Source organism: Haliotis asinina, chromosome 9, assembly GCF_037392515.1.
Source record: "Haliotis asinina isolate JCU_RB_2024 chromosome 9, JCU_Hal_asi_v2, whole genome shotgun sequence".
Lineage (NCBI taxonomy): Eukaryota > Metazoa > Mollusca > Gastropoda > Lepetellida > Haliotidae > Haliotis > Haliotis asinina.
Genome location: NC_090288.1, coordinates 61460901 through 61487099, shown reverse-complemented (window position 1 = coordinate 61487099; position 26199 = coordinate 61460901). Strand labels below are relative to the sequence as shown.

Below are 26199 nucleotides of genomic sequence, written 5' to 3'. Positions count from 1 at the left end.
TTTGGTCAGGACGGGCGATACCTGCTAGAACACAAGCCACACGGATATTCAAGACTTTATTATCAAAGTCAGGTAAATACTGGCAGTAAAAACAGAGAGTACTTGTTCAGCTGGCAGATGCCTTTCGTGACAAGAAACAAAATGGAGGGTGCTCGCTTGCCCTGCGATGCACGATGGATGGGCTGAGAAAGGACTGAATGCACGAGAGTGAGGTACAAAGGGTCAGTTTTCATGAGGTGTCTTCTGTCAAGGTATGGCTGCCATCATACTTATGATGAGAATTGGTCGTCAAGCCTGTTGTACTTCTCAGTATCAAAACCGTGACTGCATGCCAGTATCAGTAATAACAGATACATAGTATTCAGTAGGTCTTCTTAATAAAAAGGGTGTCTTAACACCAAACAATATACAGTCATTTTTAATTACATTATGAGAATTCATACACGGAAGATTTAGCATAAAGATTTTGATTAAATTTCTTCTACGCACATAGATTCCCCTAACAGAGCCGAGGTTCCCGAATGGTTTCTTGTTTATGTATTTGGAAGTGTTCCCTTTACGTCTGTAGTTATCGATACGGATGCAATCAGTCGAACTGAGTGCAAGAAAACGTGCACATCACAAACCTGCTTGTGGATCCATCTTTGAATCCATGATTACCACTATATGTGTCCGTCTCGAGATTGTATGTCGGGGCCAAATAAGTCCCTGTTTCCAAACTTAAATGGCGTAGTCTTATGTTGTCAAGTTATGAACTAGGGCCGCACAACGCCATCGTATTGGACATATCCAGACTGATACCACCATCTTGTCTCCTCCATAATCTCTGTCAACGCAAAGATTTTCTGGAGTAACACTGCCCAACCAATACAATCTTGTCGGGTGACATACAACACATCATCCAACAAATAAAGCTATACAATGTATTTATACACAGATACAAGGCTGGTTTGGAACCAAGACGTTCAAGGTTCCTAGTCAAGTACAAGGACTGGCTGACACAAACAAGCAGTGGGTTCCACACTTTCCCTTTTATAAACTGTAATTCGAATAAGAAACTCCAAATACTCAATGACATCATTTTCCGAAGCGATATGCAGATATCTATAATTTTCAGTGCGATAGAAAACTTCATTCACTCATACATTCATGATATTCATTATCAACACTTTCCTTCTCACCAAAGAATATCCATGGTTCCGAACGACTCCCCCCACTCCCACGTGTTTGAACAGTCTTCGGATCCTTTGACATGCTTCTGTGTATCTTCCTTTTGTCATCCTGCCTCGTGCACACATCATAAGTAAATGACTCTCCGTCAACAGGTCAGGAAGTCTAGTTTCGAAGGAACAGGAACATGTCATCCTTTACCCACACAATGTGAGAGTGAGTGACTTTGGCTTGCAATATCATGGCCACAGCGATGCAGCTTGATGCAGAATGGAAGTCCAAAGGGACACATGTTTAAGAAGTTCATCTTTGGTGAAATCCACGACCACGAAATTCATCTGACAAACCTAGAAACAATACGGACGAAGAAGCTCTGGAACGCCATATACTCTGGAACGCGTAGAGGGCGCTGCTATCACCCCCGTCTACCTGATCATGTTTCCGTATCTTTAAGTTCAAACACCTCATCGTTATCATCCATCATTGACCTTCTCGCCTCATCCTCATCAGCCTCGTCTGAATCATCCTCCTCCTCTTCCTCCTTCTGTCTGCAACAGCACAACAACGCCTGGTACCCATCCCGTATTGGGGGAAACACCAGCCACAGAAGGGGGTTGATCCCCGAGTTACAGTACCCCATCCAGATAGTGAGTGTGATGATGGCCCTAGATGGGTGGTATTCAGCTACCGCCATTAGAAGAGAGACCACAAAGAAGGGCGCCCACATTACTGTGAACACCACGCTGACGATGCACACGCAAAAGATCTGTCTCTTTGGGTTTTCGTTCTTCCTCTTGAGAGGAAGATCATCCAGTCTGTGCCTTAACATAAACAGCATCAGGAGAATGGCAATGTTGACTCCGATTGCCAAGAACGCTGGCACAAAGAAACTGACAAACAACGACGATATTTTATAATCTTGTCTCAGAAGGAGCATGCAATCGTTGTCTGGGTTGATTATTTCCCTTTTACCCATGATCCATAGCGGCAGGACGAGCGCCATGCCGATAATCCATGGCAACATGATCATAAGACAACACAGGATGTAGCGGCTGTTTTCCAGGAACATGCGAGGACATGTGAGATACATGAAGCGGTCACAGCTGATCATAACCAGAGCGATTATAGACACAGTGCAGAGCAGGACGTCGGAGATGAGCCAGAACTGGCACACGTCTTCACCCAGGTCCCACGAGCCTCCCAGTAGATAGTCAGCCATGATGGGAACCACTATTACACCCACAAGAAGGTCAGCAACTGCGAGGTTTACGATGTGGAGGCAGAAGATGCTGCGACGTCTGATGTCGTCCATGAGGATGCTGATGATGAGGGCGGAGTTACAGACGATGATCCATATGGTGAGGATGACACCGAACACCCCCACGCCTATGCTGCTTGAGTCGTCTGCCATTGTGCCGTTGTCAGGCAACGTGCCCACTGCAACCATCTTGTCTCACCTGAAACAATGTGGTGTATATGTTAGACTCTTAAGACACTTATTATACCGTCATAACAAATTCGTGAGGCTATTGTGAATACACAGTCAATAATACGGTATATATCACATCTTGTAAAAAACATTCATCATAGAAAAAAAAAAACAATCAGGCACATTTTGAGAGTAAATCGTAAAGTGTCAACATCATAAATTGTTTCAGATACATAATTTTTCTGTCAGTCAAATACCTTCAATCTGTTTCTGCCTGTGTCGGTTTTGTACGAATACAATACGGTACAAACAATACGAACACTGAAGCCGAATCAGATTAGAAAGCCAACAACCGATTGGTACGTGCGCTCTTCATGAGACGGGGCGGTCAGGGCCTTTAATGGAAATGTCCTCAGACAGGAACGCTGATGACAGAGGGATGCTGTAGGCTGCAGGGTCAGTGTGATACCGTTGGCAGCTACCATCATCAATACTAGTTATATATGGCGGTGTGTAAACCTACATGGTCGTCCACGGGAGTACTGTGATAACAGCATCTATCAACTTTGCAGGAATGTTATTGTTTTGTTTCCGTCATACACAGAAAAGTACTGCAGAAATAGTCTGGGACTCGTACACACTAAAGTGCTGCAGAACTAGCCTGGGGCTCATACACACTAAAGTGTTGCAGAACTAGCCTGGGATTCATACACACTAAAGTGTTGCAGAACTAGCCTGGGACTCGTACACACTAAAGTGCTGCAGAACTAGCCTGGGGCTCGTACACACTAAAGTGCTGCAGAACTAGCCTGGGACTCGTACACACTAAAGTGCTGCAGAACTAGCCTGGGACTCGTACACACTAAAGTGCTGCAGAACTAGCCTGGGGCTCGTACACACTAAAGTGCTGCAGAACTACCTTGCGGCTCATACACACTAAAGTGCTGCAGAACTAGCCCAAAGCTCTTTCACACAAAATTGCTCCAGAACTAAATAGTCTGTGGCTCCCTTAAATAAAGAGCTACAGAACTAGTCCAGGGCATCCTTAGCTAAAGTGCTACAGAAATTGTCAAAGGCTTCTTAACTTAAGAACTACAGAACTAGTTAACGTCTTCCTTACAGAAACCTAGTCAAAGCTCCCTTAACCAAAGTGCTGCAGAACTAGTCTAAAGCTCCCTTAACCAAAATGCTACAGAACTAGTCTAAAGCTCCCTTAACCAAAGTGCTACAGAACTAGTCTAAAGCTCCCTTAACCAAAGTGCTTCAGAACAAGTGCAAAGCTCCCTTAACCAAAGTGCTACAGAACTAGTCTAAAGCTCCCTTAACCAAAGTGCTACAGAACTAGTCTAAAGCTCCCTTTACCAAAGTGCTACAGAACTAGTCTAAAGCTCCCTTAACCAAAGTGCTTCAGAACAAGTGTAAAGCTCCCTTAACCAAAGTGCTACAGAACTAGTCTAAAGCTCCTTAACCAAAATGCTACAGAACTAGTCTAAAGCTCCCATAACCAAAGTGCTACAGAACTAGTCTAAAGCTCCCTTAACCAAAGTGCTACAGAACTAGTCTAAAGCTCCCTTAACCAAAGTGCTACAGAACAAGTGCAAAGCTCCCTTAACCAAAGTGCTACAGAACTAGTCTTCAGCTCCCTTAACCAAAGTGCTACAGAACAAGTGTAAAGCTCCCTTAACCAAAGTGCTACAGAACTAGTCTAAAGCTTCCTTAACCAAAGTGCTACAGAACTAGTCTAAAGCTCCCTTAACCAAAGTGCTACAGAACTAGTCTAAAGCTCCCTTAAAAAAAGTGCTTCAGAACTAGTCTAAAGCTCCCTTAACCAAAGTGCTACAGAACTAGTCTAAAGCTCCCTTAACCAAAGTGCTGCAGAACAAGTGTAAAGCTCCCTTAACCAAAGTGCTACAGAACTAGTCTAAAGCTCCCTTTACCAAAGTGCTACAGAACTAGTCTAAAGCTCCCTTAACCAAAGTGCTTCAGAACAAGTGTAAAGCTCCCTTAACCAAAGTGCTACAGAACTAGTCTAAAGCTCCCTTAACCAAAGTGCTACAGAACTAGTCTAAAGCTCCCTAACCAAAGTGCTGCAGAACAAGTGCAAAGCTCCCTTAACCAAAGTGCTACAGAACTAGTCTAAAGCTCCCTTAACCAAAGTGCTACAGAACTAGTCTAAAGCTCCCTTTACCAAAGTGCTACAGAACTAGTCTAAAGCTCCCTTAACCAAAGTGCTTCAGAACAAGTGTAAAGCTCCCTTAACCAAAGTGCTACAGAACTAGTCTAAAGCTCCCTTAACCAAAATGCTACAGAACTAGTCTAAAGCTCCCTTAACCAAAGTGCTACAGAACTAGTCTAAAGCTCCCTTAACCAAAGTGCTACAGAACTAGTCTAAAGCTCCCTTAACCAAAGTGCTGCAGAACAAGTGCAAAGCTCCCTTAACCAAAGTGCTACAGAACTAGTCTTAAGCTCCCTTAACCAAAGTGCTACAGAACAAGTGTAAAGCTCCCTTAACCAAAGTGCTGCAGAACAAGTGTAAAGCTCCCTTAACCAAAGTGCTACAGAACTAGTCTAAAGCTCCCTTAACCAAAGTGCTACAGAACTAGTCTAAAGCTCCCTTAACCAAAGTGCTACAGAACTAGTCTAAAGCTGCCTTAACCAAAGTGCTACAGAACTACTCTAAAGCTCCCATAACCAAAATGCTGCAGAACAAGTGCAAAGCTCCCATAACCAAAGTGCTACAGAACTACTCTAAAGCTCCCATAACCAAAGTGCTACAGAACTAGTCTAAAGCTCTCATAACCAAAGTGCTACAGAACTAGTCTAAAGCTCCCTTAACCAAAGTGCTACAGAACTAGTCTAAAGCTCCCTTAACCAAAATGCTACAGAACAAGTGTAAAGCTCCCTTAACCAAAGTGCTACAGAACTAGTCTAAAGCTCCCTTAACCAAAGTGCTACAGAACTAGTCTAAAGCTCCCTTAACCAAAGTGCTACAGAACTAGTCTAAAGCTCCCTTAACCAAAATGCTACAGAACTAGTCTAAAGCTCCCATAACCAAAGTGCTGCAGAACAAGTGCAAAGCTCCCATAACCAAAGTGGTACAGAACTAGTCTAAAGCTCCCTTAACCAAAGTGCTTCAGAACTAGTCTAAAGGTCCCATAACCAAAGTGCTACAGAACTAGTTTAAAGCTCCCTTAACCAAAGTGCTACAGAACTAGTCTAAAGCTCCCTTAACCAAAGTGCTGCAGAACAAGTGCAAAGCTCCCTTAACCAAAGTGCTACAGAACTAGTCTTAAGCTCCCTTAACCAAAGTGCTACAGAACTAGTCTAAAGCTCCCTTAACCAAAGTGCTACAGAACTAGTCTAAAGCTCCCTTAACCAAAGTGCTGCAGAACAAGTGCAAAGCTCCCTTAACCAAAGTGCTACAGAACTAGTCTTAAGCTCCCTTAACCAAAGTGCTACAGAACTAGTCTAAAGCTCCCTTTACCAAAGTGCTACAGAACTAGTCTAAAGCTCCCTTAACCAAAGTGCTTCAGAACAAGTGTAAAGCTCCCTTAACCAAAGTGCTACAGAACTAGTCTAAAGCTCCCTTAACCAAAATGCTACAGAACTAGTCTAAAGCTCCCTTAACCAAAGTGCTACAGAACTAGTCTAAAGCTCCCTTAACCAAAGTGCTGCAGAACAAGTGCAAAGCTCCCTTAACCAAAGTGCTACAGAACTAGTCTTAAGCTCCCTTAACCAAAGTGCCACAGAACAAGTGTAAAGCTTCCTTAACCAAAGTGCTACAGAACTAGTCTAAAGCTTCCTTAACCAAAGTGCTACAGAACTAGTCTAAAGCTCCCTTAACCAAAGTGCTACAGAACTAGTCTAAAGCTCCCTTAACCAAAGTGCTGCAGAACTAGTCTAAAGCTCCCTTAACCAAAGTGCTACAGAACTAGTCTAAAGCTCCCATAACCAAAGTGCTGCAGAACAAGTGTAAAGCTCCCTTAACCAAAGTGCTACAGAACTAGTCTAAAGCTCCCTTAACCAAAGTGCTACAGAACTAGTCTAAAGCTCCCTTAACCAAAGTGCTACAGAACTAGTCTAAAGCTCCCTTAACCAAAATGCTACAGAACTAGTCTAAAGCTCCCATAACCAAAGTGCTGCAGAACAAGTGCAAAGCTCCCATAACCAAAGTGGTACAGAACTAGTCTAAAGCTCCCTTAACCAAAGTGCTTCAGAACTAGTCTAAAGGTCCCATAACCAAAGTGCTACAGAACTAGTCTAAAGCTCCCTTAACCAAAGTGCTTCAGAACTAGTCTAAAGCTCCCTTAACCAAAGTGCTGCAGAACAAGTGCAAAGCTCCCTTAACCAAAGTGCTACAGAACTAGTCTTAAGCTCCCTTAACCAAAGTGCTACAGAACTAGTCTAAAGCTCCCTTAACCAAAGTGCTACAGAACTAGTCTAAAGCTCCCTTAACCAAAGTGCTGCAGAACAAGTGCAAAGCTCCCTTAACCAAAGTGCTACAGAACTAGTCTTAAGCTCCCTTAACCAAAGTGCTACAGAACTAGTCTAAAGCTCCCTTTACCAAAGTGCTACAGAACTAGTCTAAAGCTCCCTTAACCAAAGTGCTTCAGAACAAGTGTAAAGCTCCCTTAACCAAAGTGCTACAGAACTAGTCTAAAGCTCCCTTAACCAAAATGCTACAGAACTAGTCTAAAGCTCCCTTAACCAAAGTGCTACAGAACTAGTCTAAAGCTCCCTTAACCAAAGTGCTGCAGAACAAGTGCAAAGCTCCCTTAACCAAAGTGCTACAGAACTAGTCTTAAGCTCCCTTAACCAAAGTGCCACAGAACAAGTGTAAAGCTTCCTTAACCAAAGTGCTACAGAACTAGTCTAAAGCTTCCTTAACCAAAGTGCTACAGAACTAGTCTAAAGCTCCCTTAACCAAAGTGCTACAGAACTAGTCTAAAGCTCCCTTAACCAAAGTGCTGCAGAACTAGTCTAAAGCTCCCTTAACCAAAGTGTTACAGAACTAGTGTAAAGCTCCCTTAACCAAAGTGCTACAGAACTAGTCTAAAGCTCCCATAACCAAAGTGCTGCAGAACAAGTGCAAAGCTCCCATAACCAAAGTGGTACAGAACTAGTCTAAAGCTCCCTTAACCAAAGTGCTTCAGAACTAGTCTAAAGGTCCCATAACCAAAGTGCTACAGAACTAGTCTAAAGCTCCCTTAACCAAAGTGCTACAGAACTAGTCTAAAGCTTCCTTAACCAAAGTGCTACAGAACTAGTCTAAAGCTCCCTTAACCAAAGTGCTACAGAACTAGTCTAAAGTTCCCTTAACCAAAATGCTACAGAACTAGTCTTAAGCTCCCTTAACCAAAGTGCTACAGAACTAGTCTAAAGCTCCCTTAACCAAAGTGCTACAGAACTAGTCTAAAGCTCCCTTAACCAAAGTGCTGCAGAACAAGTGCAAAGCTCCCTTAACCAAAGTGCTACAGAACTAGTCTTAAGCTCCCTTAACCAAAGTGCTACAGAAGTAGTCTAAAGCTCCCTTAACCAAAGTGCAGCAGAACTAGTCTAAAGCTCCCTTAACCAAAGTGCTGCAGAACAAGTGCAAAGCTTCCTTAACCAAAGTGTTACAGAACTAGTCTAAAGCTCCCTTAACTAAAGTGCAGCAGAACTAGTCTAAAGCTCCCTTAACCAAAGTGCTACAGAACTAGTCTAAAGCTCCGCTTAACCAAAGTGCTGCAGAACAAGTGTAAAGCTTCCATAACCAAAGTGCTACAGAACTACTCTAAAGCTTCCATAATCAAAGTGCTACAGAACAAGTGCAAAGCTCCCTTAACCAAAATGCTACAGAACTACTCTAAAGCTTCCTTAATCAAAGTGCTGCAGAACTAGTCTAAAGCTCCCTTAACCAAAGTGCTACAGAACTAGTCTAAAGCTCCCTTAACCAAAATGCTACAGAACAAGTGTAAAGCTCCCTTAACCAAAGTGCTACAGAACTAGTCTAAAGCTCCCTTAACCAAAGTGCTACAGAACTAGTCTAAAGCTCCCATAACCAAAGTGCTGCAGAACAAGTGCAAAGCTCCCATAACCAAAGTGCTACAGAACTACTCTAAAGGTCCCTTAACCAAAGTGCTTCAGAACTAGTCTAAAGCTTCCTTAACCAAAGTGCTACAGAACTAGTCTAAATCTCCCTTAACCAAAGTGCTTCAGAACTAGTTTAAAGCTCCCTTAACCAAAATGCTACAGAACTAGTCTAAAGCTTCCTTAACCAAAGTGCTACAGAACTAGTCTAAAGCTCCCTTAACCAAAGTGCTACAGAACTAGTCTAAAGCTCCCTTAACCAAAGTGCTGGAGAACAAGTGCAAAGCTCCCTTAACCAAAGTGCTACAGAACTACTCTAAGGCTTCCTTAGTCAAAGTGCCGCAGAAGAAGTGCAAAGCTCCCTTAACCAAAGTGCTGCAGAACTAGTCTAAAGCTCCCTTTACCAAAGTGCTACAGAACTAGTCTAAATCTCCCTTAACCAAAGTGCTACAGAACTAGTCTAAAGTTCCCTTAACCAAAGTGCTACAGAACTAGTCTAAAGCTCCCTTAACCAAAGTGCTGCAGAACAAGTGTAAAGCTTCCTTAACGAAAGTGCTACAGAGCTAGTCTAAAGCTCCCTTAACCAAAGTGTTACAGAACTAGTCTAAAGCTCCCTTAACCAAAGTGCTACAGAACTAGTCTAAAGCTCCCTTAACCAAAGTGCTACAGAACTACTCTTAAGCTCCCTTAACCAAAGTGCTTCAGAACTAGTCTAAAGCTCCCATAACCAAAGTGCTGCAGAACTAGTCTAAAGCCCCCTTAACCAAAGTGCTGCAGAACTACTCTAAAGCTCCCATAACCAAAGTGCTACAGAACTAGTCTAAAGCTCCAATAACCAAAGTGCTACAGAACCACTCTAAAGCTTCCTTTGCTAGTGTGCAAGTCTCAGGCTCCATTACCTAGAAGGGTAAACAACTACGGGAGACTTCCGGCTGTTAACATGGTGTAACAGCGATCAAATAATCCACGTATATATCACAACTCAAGTTTGTGGAAAAGGTCCCAAACACACACATTACAGAGTACAGAGTCAAGCGGAACATCCACTGAAGGTCTGATCGATGTCCATCGTGGATAAAACAATTCAAGGACACATAAACCAGAACTACACACCAACCACATGCTCGTTACGCTGATCTGCACCAATAACCAGGTTTCATATGACCACTCACAGGGAGATGAGAAAAACCAAATACCGCTTGGCCACAAAACGTGGTCATATAAAGCTAACGTCACATATCTACAAACCACTTCACTCTACATAACCAACCCTCACCTCTCAACCAAACACTACACTCTGCAAAACCTTACCTTCACTTATCAACCGACCACTTCACTTCATAAAACCTACCCTCACCTATCCAGAACACCCACATACGCGGATATATATATCCACACATACCACTGTGCTGGCCAAACAGAAACAGACCTTGAACCGGTCACAAAGATGTAGGCATTGTCAGCGCCCCCGCGCCAAGCCCGTTGTCTTATCCATCATTCCATAGATACGTGGAAAGTGATTTCAATGTAAGAAGGTTACCTTGAGGTTTGATAGCAGACCCATCATCGGGCACGTCATCCCGGCGAGGTCTACAGTGTCGTTGTTATGGGGGAGACTAGCTGAGCACACAAGCGTTCAGCACGTTGTGTAAAACCCCACCACCACCTGTCGCTATACTTTGACTTACTCACATCAGAGATAGTTTTTTATACGTCCGTACTAAGGACACCTCATGGCTGCAATGAACGGTCCACACCAACACCACCGTTTTTCATCTAAAGGCTATCTCTTCCAGCGACGTTCCATTCATCAGACACTTTATGTATCGCGACATCTGCACACAAGTCTCCACACAAGTGTATCAGATCTCCCCAACACGTCACTAGCATTTCACCGGCATCTCTATAAACAGCGATCACAGTAAGCAGCCAGATGGTCAGTGTCTACGTACGTTATAATCGATCACAGACTGCTTCTTTCAAAACCACTTCCAATGGATATATATTTCACTAACTGTATGGGTATCGACGTTGTGTGATAACACCCATGGCAATATAATGTCTGTGTAATTACTCCTTGTTTACAAGATATGTGTGTTCAGGATGCTGTAATGCTCAGTTATATAGGATGAGGATAACCCAGCCAGGTCACGTGTTGCATCAGGTCTGCTAGCCACCCAGCGTCACTCGATGATCGTATTTAAGACTTGACTCTCTTCCAATGCAGATGTTTCACTATTCTCATTGCATTTCATTTTTATTATGCAAATCTTAGCAATATAGCAACGTATAGGATTGTACATGTTCGAACCTTAACAATGATGAGTTTTCAGATGTGCCATATTCGTGAAAATACGTAACACTTTCTTGCTGAAGTTCACCTGATACATGAATCGAACTCCTGTTGAGCGGTGTGTGCACGTTTTGAACAGTTTGGGTTTTTTTTTGTTTTTTTTTGTTTTGTTTGTGTTTGAGTGCGGTGCGTGTGCGTGCGTGCGTGCGTGCGTGTGTGTGTGTATGTGTGAAGAGGCATTCCAACGCCATCTAAACCAGATAACAAGACTGAGAACTGAGCGAGTAGAAGGTGCAACCACATCCGGCTCAGTCGAAAACTAACGTTATATTTAAATAACATTTCATATTTCTTGACTTAAAACTGACAGGGAACTTCACTACAGCTATAAACCGCACACCGCTATTTAGAAACATACATCTGAATCATGTCATCCTTAAACATGTAAAAATCCTAAAATAGCTTCCAGTACTGGGCAACGATACAAGATCGTGCTGCCCTGCTCTGGCCTTGAGTCAGTCGTGTTTACAGCGGAGAGGACGGGTCACCGCGACCTGGTAAACATGACCGTGTTTACAAACACATTACTTCCAGCGCACACAAGCTCTACTGCGGTACGTCAACGTGATTCGGGTCACGCAAACCCATCATTTGAACCTGATATAACGAAAAATGGGAACAATATAGTTAAAATGAAAGCGACACAATCCCGTATGACAAAGAATGAAATCGACTCAAAAACGATTTTAACAAAATCCAAATAGAAGCAAGACAACGTGGAACAGATTTCGGGAAAAAATACTGCTTTAAAAATAGTTGTATGACAAAACAGCAGGGCTACGTTTTGGTGATGTATTCGGAAAACATTATGTTCACTATTTGGGGGTTCTCATGGATTATCTATTATGACAAGACTCCGTTGATGTAATTATGAGAAGTTCGATTTTAATACATTCATTATAACATATGGCGCCGGATTCGGAAAACCAGCACCACTTCCCATCGTAAAAGGTATACGTTATTTCATATGCATAACATAAAGTCAATACTCGTCTTATTTATGCTACTAGACTGACGGTGCTGTTTGTCATGGGCATCGAACGTCCCTGGTAATGTGCCGCAATACGTAAACGTCATATGTAGCAGTACTGAGATGATTACAGTTGTTGTCAGCGAGTACTACTTTACCCAGTATTATAGTATTGTAATTATTATAAAGTGAGTTTAACTTAATGGGGGCGGGGTGGGCAAATTGGGCGCGTCTCCATGTGGTAATGTGAGATATGCCTATGTGGGCCGCTGTAGTATTCATGAACATTTCCGGGGTAAATTAGCTTCTTTGCAGCTTTATGTAACCCTGAAATCGTTACAGTTGAAAGCTTTGTGTTTTCATAATCTACTGTCATTCAACTGGTCACCTGATTTGCCTAGTGTCCGTGTTACAACTTGTTTTAATTATCGGTTTTGTCAAACTGGAAAAGAATGAAAGTCAGGGTGTTGATTTAAGATGAAGTTAGATGTCAGTCAAAACATCACCAGTCAACCTCTCTTGATATCTTCAAACGCACAAATATTTTCAAGACTTTGGCCTTGGCATGAATGCCATAGTGTACGAAATATGCATAAAAGGTAACAGAGAAATTGCGTATTGTAATGCACTCGGGGGAAGTTTTGAAAGTCTATGAAGAAAATCCAGTGAACTGTTCTTGAGATATATCGCTCACAATCTCAACATGCAGTTTAACATGCTGAAATCTTCAAAGTGTCGCCGTGACTTTGAAAATTATATGAAGGTCACAAACAATGTGAGTTTGATACAAGTTTTATATACACCAAAATGAAAAATCCATCCTCACATTAAGTGAAGTGCTCTGGTTACATAACGTGTCAGAGGTTTCTTTGGCGAGCTTGAGAGAAGCAGACAACCTTTTGCACCTTTTTTTAATCGCTCGGTATTAACTGACCACACGCTTCTTAAAGAATGAATTTGGTGTTCCGCTTAAGACTAATCTCAAGTAGTTCATATGTATGTAATGGCTAATGAAGTACAAAAATAAACTTATTTCATAATCATAATCTAAACTTATTTCGTTCTTTAACGGAAACACGCTTGGAATAGTTCTTCAGGTAAATATGGCAAACCAACACTTGTTTCCACGACTTAACTCTCCCGGTTATATATGATTGGGTGGGCATCCCGTTAAGTCTTCTACGTCGCTTTACGCTGCTTTGCGCAAACAATACTGAAGTGACATTTACACTTTCTCCCTCCACATAACTGAAATGACACGCGTTTTTGCAACAACAAAATCTCACCTAATATAGAAATATTTCAGCAGTACTAAAGTCAGAGCCGTCCAAGGTGCAGCAAAACACCGCGTTATGTCTCCTAGGAATACCTGAAACCTATAATCTTGAGTTCGAATCCCGATTCGCCAACAAATGTTTCTTGATTTATCAGTACCATACCTCGAGCCGTGGGTTTCACCAAAAGTGGTAACTCCATAACATATATCACACAGACCTGGGACCAGATCCACTAAGCGTTCGTAACATTACGACCTGTGGTAACTCTATACTTTATCATAGGTTACGAATGTCTTAGTGCCACGAACGATTTACGGATCGGGCCCCAGTTTAGGTCACGAATATAATATCTTTACGGAAGTACTGTATATGATTTTAGCACTCACACTATGAATCTTCCTAACGAATGAATCAATACTAACTCAAATATACATTCACACAAACACATATATACCCTCAAATGAACAGAAAACACCCGTGGTACATTTCACCATGGTCTAACATATACACCGAATATTAGATACACCCACGTGCGTTCATTGAGAACCTGATCTGGCGGAAATACCATATAGTATTGCTATTCATAAATATTGTTCATCACTGTAGATCAACTACGCGATATCCGCTCTTCCATCATTCAGGTGAATTGGCTTACTCTTCCGGACTAATTCATGAACAGAATTAAAGTGGCCTGTTAATCCCCATTGTTGCTGCTGTGACTACAGTTAACACTCGACTGACACCACCTGCGACCAAGTTGTCATGGAAATAACATTCATTCAGACTTCAAACCCCGCCAGAATTGACCTGGTCTGTCTGTGGCGGTGTGGTGACGCTTTTATCAGCAGCTCCTTAAATGTACATACATCACCCTGAACAGCAACCCCCAGCGCCTAAAGATCATCGTGACACATTACATAACGTGCACATCACCAGGACACATTACATCAATCAGGGACATTACATCACCCACACCTGGCCTAATTCCAAACACTTCAAATATTTGACGATCAATTCGGACATTTGGCGTTAGGCCGGGATGCCCGCGATACCAACAATGTGCCAGCAATTCATAACGGTGTGAACGGTATCAAACAGCCCAGTTAGAGCTCATCATTACACAAAGCTGGAATAGTTGTAAACATCTCACTGTGTACCACAAGCAATCCACCGACTTCTTTACATAGCCAGGGGCTCAGAGTGGAATAACGGTTTGCGTTTGCTTCAATTATAAATTTCAACAATAATTAGATAATCTAAATGGAGGTCGGGGAATTTGGGGACGGCGAGCGCAAGAATATCTGTGTATCTATCTATTGGCTTCTCAGTTAAAGTTAATCTCACCCCCACGCGCTGTTCCTATATATGACAGTACTTCCTGGGCCTCGGGGCAGTCTGTACAGGGCAAACCATCCCGGTTCTATTTGTATAACAGTCAGGCCCCCCTAAGTAATTGAAGGAATTACAGCAAATTTGAAGGAATTGCATCTCAAATGTAAACAAACGCAGCCCACTCGCGAAACAATTGCAGCGATATCGGTAGTTTAGCGGTAATAACAGAAACACATCGGCCATATCGGAAGCAATGTCGGTAATACTGGAAACACGATCGGCCATCTTCGGAGATTTTTCGGTCGCGAGCGGAAACTCACGCAGCAAAACATGGCGTCGTTGGAAGAAGCACCCGTCTCGGTGAGATTTGTTTTTAGTTCCTACTATTACATTTTCATACTTATCCATCTTTGACCACCCGTGTTGAATGCGTTTAGGTATGAGGTGTTGTCGGGACAATAGCATATGTTTTTAGGAAAAGATTGTCACTGCAGAAGAGTGTCACAAGTCATGCCCCTGGAGATTGTTTACATCTGAACATCGAAGTCGTGCCGATGATTACGAACATCATGAACGTGCGCCATGAAGAAGTTTATGAGCCATAATTTTTCTTGCTACGAAGTGCACTTGACAAATTTAAACACATTTTACAAAAAAAATGATGTTATATCTGGCGCACGTTCGTAATCATCGACACGACTTCGATGTTCAGATGTAAACAAACTACTGGGGCATGACTTGTGACGCTCTCCTAGAGTGACTATCTTTTCCTAGAAACATAAGCTATTGCCCCGACAACACCTCATACCTAAACGCATTCAACACGGGTGGTCAAAGATGGATAAGTATAAAAATGCAACAGTAGAAACTAAAAACAAATCTCACCGAGACGGGTGCTTCTTCCAGCGACGCCATGTTTTGCTGCGTGAGTTTCCGCTCGCGACCGAAAAATCTCCGAAGATGGCCGATCGTGTTTCCAGTATTACCGACATTGCTTCCGATAGGGCCGATGTATTTCTGTTATTACCGCTAAACTACCGATATCGCTGCAATTGTTTCGCGAGTGGGCTGCGTTTGTTTACATTTGAGATGCAATTCCTTCAAATTTGCTGTAATTCCTTCAATTACTTAGAGGGGCCTGACAGTGTCCAATGATAATATTTAAGTCTACATCGCCTCTGATCTATCCTGTTCTTAACATCTGCTTCGATTCTATGGGAAAACTACTCCGTATCGTTTGTTAATCCGAAGAAATGATAATCCGGACTGTTTTGCCTGGAAATGAACTCTCGTGATTAAAGAGGTTTTACATTACGTTCTGACAGCACGCGTTACGACAATGGTAAGTCTCTGTGGAGCTTTTGTTAAAAAGCACACACAATAACGGAGCTTTGTATGCATCGGGATCGCAGTTTTAGGAAACACCACGCTCCATTTGACACAGTACAAAGCAGCGTTCAAAAATATTCAGTCAGTTCGCGGTTGCACGTTGTCAATGGATATACACAGTCGGGAGGGATATCTGTTCAAGCGTCCCTTTCAAATACCCAACTCAAGAATCATTATAAAGTCAGTTAATTAGATCTTGTTAAATACGAAGTTTTAAAAGACTGATATAAAACAGCGATCAGACTTCCTTGGACCTAAACCCACTGTACAAACACTGCAGTACTTAGACTGAAACGAAATCGACCCACAAGTTCGTATTTACCTGACATATATACCGCGTCATCAACATATACAACCATGTATACAAATATGTAGCAACAAAATAAACGAACGTACAATTTCAATAAAAGTATTCAATAAAAGTACTCGACAGTTATCTGCACAGGTAAATGATGCAATGCATCTGTATGAACGTGTGAGTGTGTGTATTTGCATGTATATACCTAGTGTATGAACGTGTGAGTGTGTGTATCTGCATGTATATACCTAGTGTATGAACGTGTGAGTGTGTGTATTTGCATGTATATACCTAGTGTATGAACGTTTGAGTGTGTGTATTTGCATGTATATACCTAGTGTATGAACGTGTGAGTGTGTGTATTTGCATGTATATACCTAGTGTATGAACGTGTGAGTGTGCGTATTTGCATGTATACACCTAGTGTATGAACGTGTGAGTGTGTGTATTTGCATGTATATACCTAGTGTAAAATAACACGTTTTCAGGCTATAACAAATGTGATTTGTACACAAATTAATTTCCAGGTATCAACTAAACACCCCTCACGGCTAAATGGTTCAGCGATTATAACGCTCCGCGGAGCTTTTGCGTATGTATAACTACATATCTACACAATACAACTATATACATTGTAAGACTTATATATACACCTATATATATATATCAGCTGTAGAGGGCTTCTAAACATGTCACTCCGCACGTCCATATAGCGGGGAGTTGGACACCTCATCGACCTAACTTCACGTCGCCTTCCTTAGACATACACACCTGAATATAGATAACCTACACCTGACAATACCGTATCAAATATCTACTCACCTGCGTTACATGTAGTGAAGATACAGGTACGAGAGAGTGTGTCGCAGCGAGCCAGGCCGCGTCTAGTGGCAGACAGATGTTGGCCAGGAAGGGGTTGTGTTGAAGCGTTCCCGGTTGACTGATCTGGTCACTGAAGCGGAACTGTGTTACAGCAGGGTTATAGATGTCAATAATACCGGCGGTGACCTAAGGTTACATCGATCTGTGAATACATACTCATCCCACAACGACGGGAGCTTCGTAACCTGTTGAATGCAATGTTGCGTTTTGTCGAATGCTTTCGAAACTAGAAACGTTGTACAAACTGGATCACGGCGAATAACTTTTTTGTGTGTGTAAATCTAGCTTGCGGCCTTGCCAAAAAGGACATGTAAGATAACAATCTTCATACCGAAATATAGACGCTCAATTCCCTAACGCTGCTTCATTTAGTATAGGCAATATTGATGCTATCAGATACATTTCATCTCACACAGTACTAAATATCTGGACCTGAAATGCATTGTGCTACTGTGCATCAATACCACCTTGGCCTTGTGACACTCGGATGTTTTGTTGATTTGTTTTCAGGACAAAAGAACACGCGAACTTCAACAAAATCAACCCACTTCAAAATGTTTGAATTTTTTCTGAAAAAAGTGAAACCCCTAGAAATCGTCTTCTTTCAGACTGCAGAAATTCCCTGTTACAAAAAAAGAACATGAGAATGTCCATTGTCTGGGAGGGTCTCAGACCAGTGGCTATAGATATCCAGACGAACTGTCCTCATCAGTAGATTATCACTGACGACCACTGTCGTGAGTATAAGCTGGGAGCGTATATAGAGGTTATCACTGTCGTGAGTATAAGCAGGGAGCCTATATAGAGATTATCACTGAAGATCACTGTCGTGAGTATAAGCAGGGAGCCTATATAGAGATTATCCGTGGTGCCCCCTGGCATCAGTAACGATGCACGACACATGCGCAGATGCACGCCTCTGTTGACTTACTTTGTTTGCAATTCTCTCTCGGATCTACCTGTGGTCCGGTTGGGAAGATCTCATATATATAACTTGAAGGTATTTTGGTGCAACGATCGAAATTTGCCGCATCTGAAAATATCATTCCAGTGCCGTGTTAAATTAGTTGCAACGTTGGCTGTTTACTTCTTAAATAATTATGTTGTGGTTTCTGTTGAGAGATTGTCTTCTTGCTGAACTAGATGATCAGGAGTGTGGTGTAACCAACACTACGAAGTACCACGTACGTGTTCCCCATAGCAAAGCAAGAGTGCGAAGCGGATCGCTCAAACACAGCCGTGTCTGACCCGGAGTTACCGTGTCCTCAGCATAAACAGTGGAGTGGGAGGGGGAGAGACGGTGGACAGGGAGAGGGAAGTAAGGGAAGGCTTGTAAACACACAGACAGGTAGCTGCCTCGGGGTCACCACGCACCTGATATTACCTTTGCATAGGACGGACAAAGGTCATCGGGGTCCATTGTTTGTTTACGAAAACAGACACATAGTTCTCTGATTTACCGTCAGACATTGCTCTGGGTTTTTCCTGTGGCGATAAGGCTGACAAGGCATGCAGTATTAATGTCCTCACTTCTCTTGCAGATATGTTATCTGATAAGAGTAGAGTCAGGATTCATATGTAATGCGGATGGCACAGACTATTTTTTAGAGCTAAAAGCTGTAATGTCCTCCCTCAGTTTCTCATAGCAAAATCTCACATGTGATCGGACTTCCTCCTTGGAAGGGATCATTCCCTCTTTGTCACTTGACAAGGTAGTTCACTTGGCCGTCTCTAGGCGACGTGTACAATCGAGGTCTTGCAGTTCACCGAGAAAGGTGGAAACGCACTTGAAAATACATCTTATACGAAGATCGGTCATCACATAATTGAGTGAGGTGTTGGTGATTTAATCTGTGCTTAGTTCTCTTTCCGCGATATTTCAACAGTTGTGGTTGAAACGATGAACATCGACTTCTAGCGACAGGTTAGGATACGATGACAGACAGTAACAATGGTTACGCGTTATCGCAGACGGTAGCCACGGTATTCATCAGACGGTGTAATACAAGCCCCTACCTCTAGGCCCAAATCCATAACTGGGTACAATGTTCTATTATTGTTTCGACGATATGTATAGAACCCAACCAACTAACACCCTACCGCTCTGCTGGCTCCATACCAGAACAGCCAAAGCAGATGTCACTTTCGCCTCAGGCACCACATTAAAGAACATGCTACATGCTGATGAGAAAGGTCCCACTGAGTCCAACCCAAACCCAAGAGGAGGTGTGTACGAGATACCATGCATTTACCTTCCTAGGCCTAGTGTATACTCTATTGTCCTGTGATCATCGGCTTTGTTTTACACTACTTTGTTATCTTTGTACATTAATGCTATCTAATTGGCTTCCAATATGACGTTCTCTTTGTCTTTCAAACCTCCCCCCCCCCATCCCGCTCTTGTTGGCTTTGTCTTTATAATGCATTATTTCTTCGTATATTAATCCAATGTCACTGGCTTCGAAATTACATTGTTGTCTTGGCACATTCTCGTAACTATCTTGTACATCTGCATACATGGAAGTACTGGCTCAGCGTTCACCTAATGTGGGAGTAAGATTTATTCCGAAAACGTCGTGTAAAGAATGAAAAGAAGTTGTTCTCCATAAACATCTGATGTATTCATGTTTGTTCAACTAAAGCACCCCCACCACACACACCCCAAAAACAACAACAAAACAACAACGACAACAACAAAACAAAAACACCACGTGCGTGCAGTTACCGATCTGGAAAGTGATACTATACTGTTGCTGGGTAATTTAAACTGGATAAACGTTTGTTTTCATACTCGGTGCTTTGTGTGTAATCAGAATAGCTGGACCAAAGCACCGAGATCGTAATCTGCCTTAAACATGCTTGATTGCTATCATGTACATCGATCAACTTTGTAATCTTGGCGTTATCGACACACGCTCCATCTACAGACTTTAATAGGTTCCCATGGGAACTATGCTGCCTGTTTAAATACTGACCCGATGGAGGTACATGATCATGGTAAATTGTAGAGCTCTTCACTGGTGTCCAAATGCTGTAGTAGTAGTAGTAGTAGTAGTAGTAGTAGTGATGTAACAGTAGTGAGTGGATTTCACAGACGACAGTCGATTCACCATGACCCATGATGACTGCATGTTTTGCATCATCGATCATTAATAAGGGTGTTCACCTTCTTTTGCCCATTATTTTAGTAGTAGCAGTAGTAGTAGTAGTAGTAGTAGCAGCAGCAGCAGCAGCAGCAGTAGTAGTAGTAGTAGTAGTAGTAGCAGTAGTAGCAGCAGCTTTGGTAATAGTAAGGTTCCTCGTAGAAGTACAGTATGGTTCAAAATTATTGAGAATAGCTAAAGCATTTCATATTATTAAACGAGAACATATCAGATAAAATTGAATGTATTGTGAAAGTGAACTGACCTTTTCATGTTGTGTAGGTAACAATTTGATATTTTATCAAGTCTCCATGAGCTTAACGGCACAGTCTAAGACGGGTAGGCATACTTCCTATCAGAGAGGTTAGTGTCTCGTGAGTTATGCTGTCCCAGTATCGGACCACTTCTCTCTTCATGTCTTCAATTTTTGTCAACCCCTTTCGATTCACACATTCCTTCATCATCCCCCAAATGTTCTCAATGGGATTTAAGTCAGGACTATATGCAGGAAATGGTAATGCAGTCACATTTTTCTCCTGAAACCACTGCTTGGCATGTTTTGCGGTGTGTTTAGGATCATTATCTTGCTGCAAAATCCAGTCATTTCCATAAAACACATGTGCACTTGGAAGGAGAAAATTATCTAATATGTTAGTGTAGCGTTGACTTGTCAGATTTCCCTCAAACACACACAGCGGGGTCGTTCCTAATAAGGATATCCCTCCCCATACATGAATCTTTGGGCTGTATTTAGGTCGTCGATACAACGGTGCTGACGCAGACTTTGTCCATATTTTCACATTATTGGGATATACCCATTTTGATACAACTGTTGATCCCCTTTCTATCATTTCATACCTGATGTTGGAGATGCTTGCCCTTTGCTTTTTAGACGCTAAAATTCCCAGCCGGACGCGATCTGAGAAAGAAAAGAGGAGTAGAAAGAGGAGTTCCTGTTCTCTCTGCCAATGCATTTACATCATCAATTCCTTGATTACACAACTCAAAAATCAACCTTCTTTTATCTTCAGCAGACATTGTTGACAGTGCTGAGGAAAATGACGTCTGCTACAAATTTAGGGGAGGTAACTCTAATTGTACTTTACTCAGTAGGCCAAGATGAGTTACCTCCCTTATACCATTACTTAGTTTTAAGTATCAGTGAATCAGTTGAGGTGTTAGGATAGCTCAAAGTAAGAAGAAAAATTCTCAATAATTATGAACCAGACTATATATACGCGTTCATTTTTAAATTAAATTTAGAGGTGTTATAAATCTTATGCTTCTACTTTGATATCGTTTATAGATAACTGATGGTTAAATTGGTTTATATATGCACTGCTATATATCTATCCAAATCATTTCCTAAGCTGTAAAAATTCAGCGTCTAACATAACATTAACATTTTACAGTTGTACGCCGCACAGGACCAGACAATCCGATGAGCACCGACCTACACAATTAGGATATCATGGGATGTCTCAAACATGTCAGCGACACTTGGACCTGACCCGTTCGTCACCCCTTAACAATGAAACATATAACTTTATGGATGGCAGCTTCTTATTTATTGCATCGAGCGATGTTTCCATGTAGGTTCTTACATCGTTATCAAACTAAGAGTGAAAACAACCAGTTGATGAGAAGTATATATGTACATAGTATGTTTTGACAAACAGAGGAGTAACATTTACTTGTTGCTTGTTGAAGGGTATGTTACGGCCCCTTGGTCTCACCAAGGCTATCGTCATTTGCCCCAGTGAGCAAAACAAACGAAAAGTTACCATTAAAGAACGTGCTTTACGAATGAACTGACCACAACGATCAGACTGTAAAAATGCGTGTGCAGCAATTCAGATACAGAAGTGACATCGAACCACAAGGTGACAGATTCCCATTTAGTTCGAATGTATGTTAATGTTGTGTTTTCTTTTCAATTATGTTTTGTTTTATTACCCTTTGCCTTTATTGGACCCCTGAAGGTCCCGAGGTAGAATATACCTTCAGCAACCCATGCTTGCCACAAAGGCGACTGTGCTTGTCGTATGAGGCGACTAACGGGATCGGGTGGTCAGGCTCGCTGACTTGCTTGACACACGTCATCGGTTCCGAATTGCGCAGATCGATGCTCATGTTGTTGATCACTGGATTGTCTGGTCCCGACTCGATTATGTAGAGACCGCCGCCATAAAGCTGGAATATTGCTGAGTGCGGCGTAAAACTAAACTCACTCACTTCACCTGTATTGTGCATCTGATCAGGCAGTATTTTGTAACCGGCACAGATCCGGATTTGAATTGACCTTCAGCAACCCTTGCTTGTCGCAGGAGGCAACTAACATGATCTGGTGGTCATCATATCCCATTTGCGCAGATGCTCATGCTGTTGATCACTGGATAGTTAGGTCCAGACACGCGATTCTTTCGCGTCATATAGCCTGTATATTGCTGAGTATAGCGTTAAACAACGAAAAAAACCCAGCATTTTGTACCCTTCATGTGAAATGACGCATTCGCAAGTCACTGGACATTTTCTAATATCAGACGTAATATTTCCGGGCTGTTTCGTTATCTACCGCGACTATGCTTGTCGTAAGATGCGACTAACGGATCGGGTGGTCAGACTTGGTTGACTTATGTCATCGTTTCCCATTTGCGCAGATCGATGCTCATGCTGTCGATCACTGGATTGCCAGGTCCAGATCGCCGCCATATAGCTGGAATATTGCTGAGTCACTCGTTATCTTCCACAAATGTCTAGTAACTTCGTCATCTTTTACATTCGCTATGGACATCATGGAGAACATAAATAAATTATAGATTTCTACGTACAGCAATAAATATCAGACTAACCACCAACATATTATTTACACTGCAAATGATTTAGCAATACAACCAGAAATAGAAATAATAAGATTATTAATGTCAGTCAGTGAGGTAGAATGAGACGACCTGAAACGAATGCAACAGAGGAATCCAAGCGATGGAATCGGAGTGACAATAATCACTGACAGTGAAAATGTCATCTTTCATAAACATCTCTCTGGACGTACGTTCCTTTTAAGACTGGTGTTGATATGACCAGAGCCAAAAGGACACCTGTGATGATTAAAGACAAACTCCACAATCTGTGTCTAGACATTGTAATCAGTATCATACATGAAGGTGACACACTACAGTCGTGGAATTAAGTGAACTGAATAACAGGAACATTAGTGTTTTCAAAACTTTTCACGGTACCAGTTTGCTCTACGTCTGTGTAGGGTGTCACAGACCCTTGACCAGGAGACGTACGTGACACGCGTGGTCTGATTATGTTTTCTTTTTAATTTGTCAGCAACAATCTCCTTGCGATGGTGGTAAATGTCAAAACGGCGTAAAACTAAACTCACTGGTTCGTTCACTCAAAGGATACTGTAGTGTTCGAACAGGCGCGGTCAGTGATACAAAATCCAAATGAAGGCGGAAAAGGCGAGAGATTCCCAAATATTTGCTACAGGACGTGAATGTACCTGTTAACTCCGGATATAGAGTGTATTCCATTTGAACTACAACCAACAACGGGTTTAACGAACTGAACTAAACTGATCATCGGTCTGATATTAACGTAGTCATTTGTGCACATTCCGATTAAAATACACATCAAATGTCAGCAACAAAGTAATCAGTTTGCTAAATTCGCCATCTCGCCACAAGCATGTGCGTCATAATACAAACATACAACTCAATAATTCGTACATATTGATTCTATTTTATGTACGCATCTGTAACGTCAAATCATGTAGTGTGAAGGAGTTACCTCCCATGTCACACGTCAACCTGAATAAAACAGGAATCCGACTCCTGAACGCCGTCTGTTATTTGACATACTCTCGTATATTCCGCGTCAGTACTGGGTAACTAATCATCACCAGACAGAAAAAAAATAATTACTCAAAGACAGTGATCATAATGATCAGCATTATGAAATACATGAACCCAGAATAAGCCTCTGGTACTTTTTAGTTTTAGCCACCAACGAGCAAAGAGCATAACCTCCCGGGTCCCGATCCACAAAGCGTTGGTATCGAAACGACCTGTCAAAACTACACTATGATGTCAATATGCGGACATCGCGTGAACTGAATCACCAAAACACGTGAAGAACCAGAATCACATGATTGAGGATTCGAATCCGACACACCCCGACCATGTCCTTACAGGTACCATACCAGTGTCGTGTTACTAACTCACTCACACATGCTGACAATACAGATACTACACCAAGGCAACACGCATACAACCTGCATATAAACACATGTACACACCGTTCACAGGTCAGACTACCACACACTCAATATACAACCTGCATATAAACACACGTACAAACCGTTCACAGGTCAGACTACCACACACTCAATATACAATCTGCATATAAACACATGTACAAACCGTTCACAGGTCAGACTACCACACACTCAATATACAACCTGCATATAAACACATGTACAAACCGTTCACAGGTCAGACTACCACACACTCAATATACAACCTGCATATAAACACATGTACAAACCGTTCACAGGTCAGACTATCACACACTCAATATACAACCTGCATATAAACACATGTACACACCGTTCACAGGTCAGACTACCACACACTCAATATACAATCTGCATATAAACACATGTACAAACCGTCCACAGGTCAGACTACCACACACTCAATATACAACCTGCATATAAACACATGTACAAACCGTCCACAGGTCAGACTACCACACACTCAATATACAATCTGCATATAAACACATGTACACACCGTCCACAGGTCAGACTACCACACACTCAATATACAATCTGCATATAAACACATGTACAAACCGTCCACAGGTCAGACTACCACACACTCAATATACAACCTGCATATAAACACATGTACAAACCGTCCACAGGTCAGACTACCACACACTCAATATACAATCTGCATATAAACACATGTACAAACCGTCCACAGGTCAGACTACCACACACTCAATATACAACCTGCATATAAACACATGTACAAACCGTCCACAGGTCAGACTACCACACACTCAATATACAACCTGCATATAAACACATGTACAAACCGTCCACAGGTCAGACTACCACACACTCAATATACAACCTGCATATAAACACATGTACACACCGTTCACAGGTCAGACTACCACACACTCAATATACAACCTGCATATAAACACATGTACAAACCGTCCACAGGTCAGACTACCACACACTCAATATACAACCTGCATATAAACACATGTACACACCGTTCACAGGTCAGACTACCACACACTCAATATACAACCTGCATATAAACACATGTACAAACCGTTCACAGGTCAGACTACCACACACTCAATATACAACCTGCATATAAACACATGTACAAACCGTTCACAGGTCAGACTACCACACACTCAATATACAACCTGCATATAAACACATGTACAAACCGTCCACAGGTCAGACTACCACACACTCAATATACAACCTGCATATAAACACATGTACACACCGTTCACAGGTCAGACTACCACACACTCAATATACAATCTGCATATAAACACATGTACAAAGCGTTCACAGGTCAGACTACCACACACTCAATATACAATCTGCATATAAACACATGTACAAACCGTCCACAGGTCAGACTACCACACACTCAATATACAATCTGCATATAAACACATGTACAAACCGTCCACAGGTCAGACTACCACACACTCAATATACAATCTGCATATAAACACATGTACAAACCGTTCACAGGTCAGACTACCACACACTCAATATACAACCTGCATATAAACACATGTACACACCGTTCACAGGTCAGACTACCACACACTCAAT

General features: G+C 42.0%; 1 protein-coding gene across 1 annotated transcript; it reads right to left on the bottom strand.

Moving 5' to 3' along the window:
* Positions 1 to 43: 43 nt before the first annotated feature.
* On the bottom strand, positions 44 to 17388 carry LOC137296471 (beta-2 adrenergic receptor-like). Its single transcript, XM_067828260.1, has 2 exons — positions 17110 to 17388; positions 44 to 2627 (listed from the first exon to the last, which is right to left on the bottom strand). The coding sequence occupies exon 2, from the start codon at positions 2615 to 2617 to the stop codon at positions 1604 to 1606; it is 1014 nt and encodes a 337-aa protein (XP_067684361.1). The 5' UTR covers positions 2618 to 2627; positions 17110 to 17388; the 3' UTR covers positions 44 to 1603.
* Between the last annotated feature and the right edge of the window lie 8811 nt (positions 17389 to 26199).

What these genes read in the sequence shown, in the direction of transcription:
- LOC137296471 (XM_067828260.1), bottom strand. Translation starts at nt 2,617, where the DNA reads ATGGTTGCAGTGGGCACGTTGCCTGACAACGGCACAATGGCAGACGAC.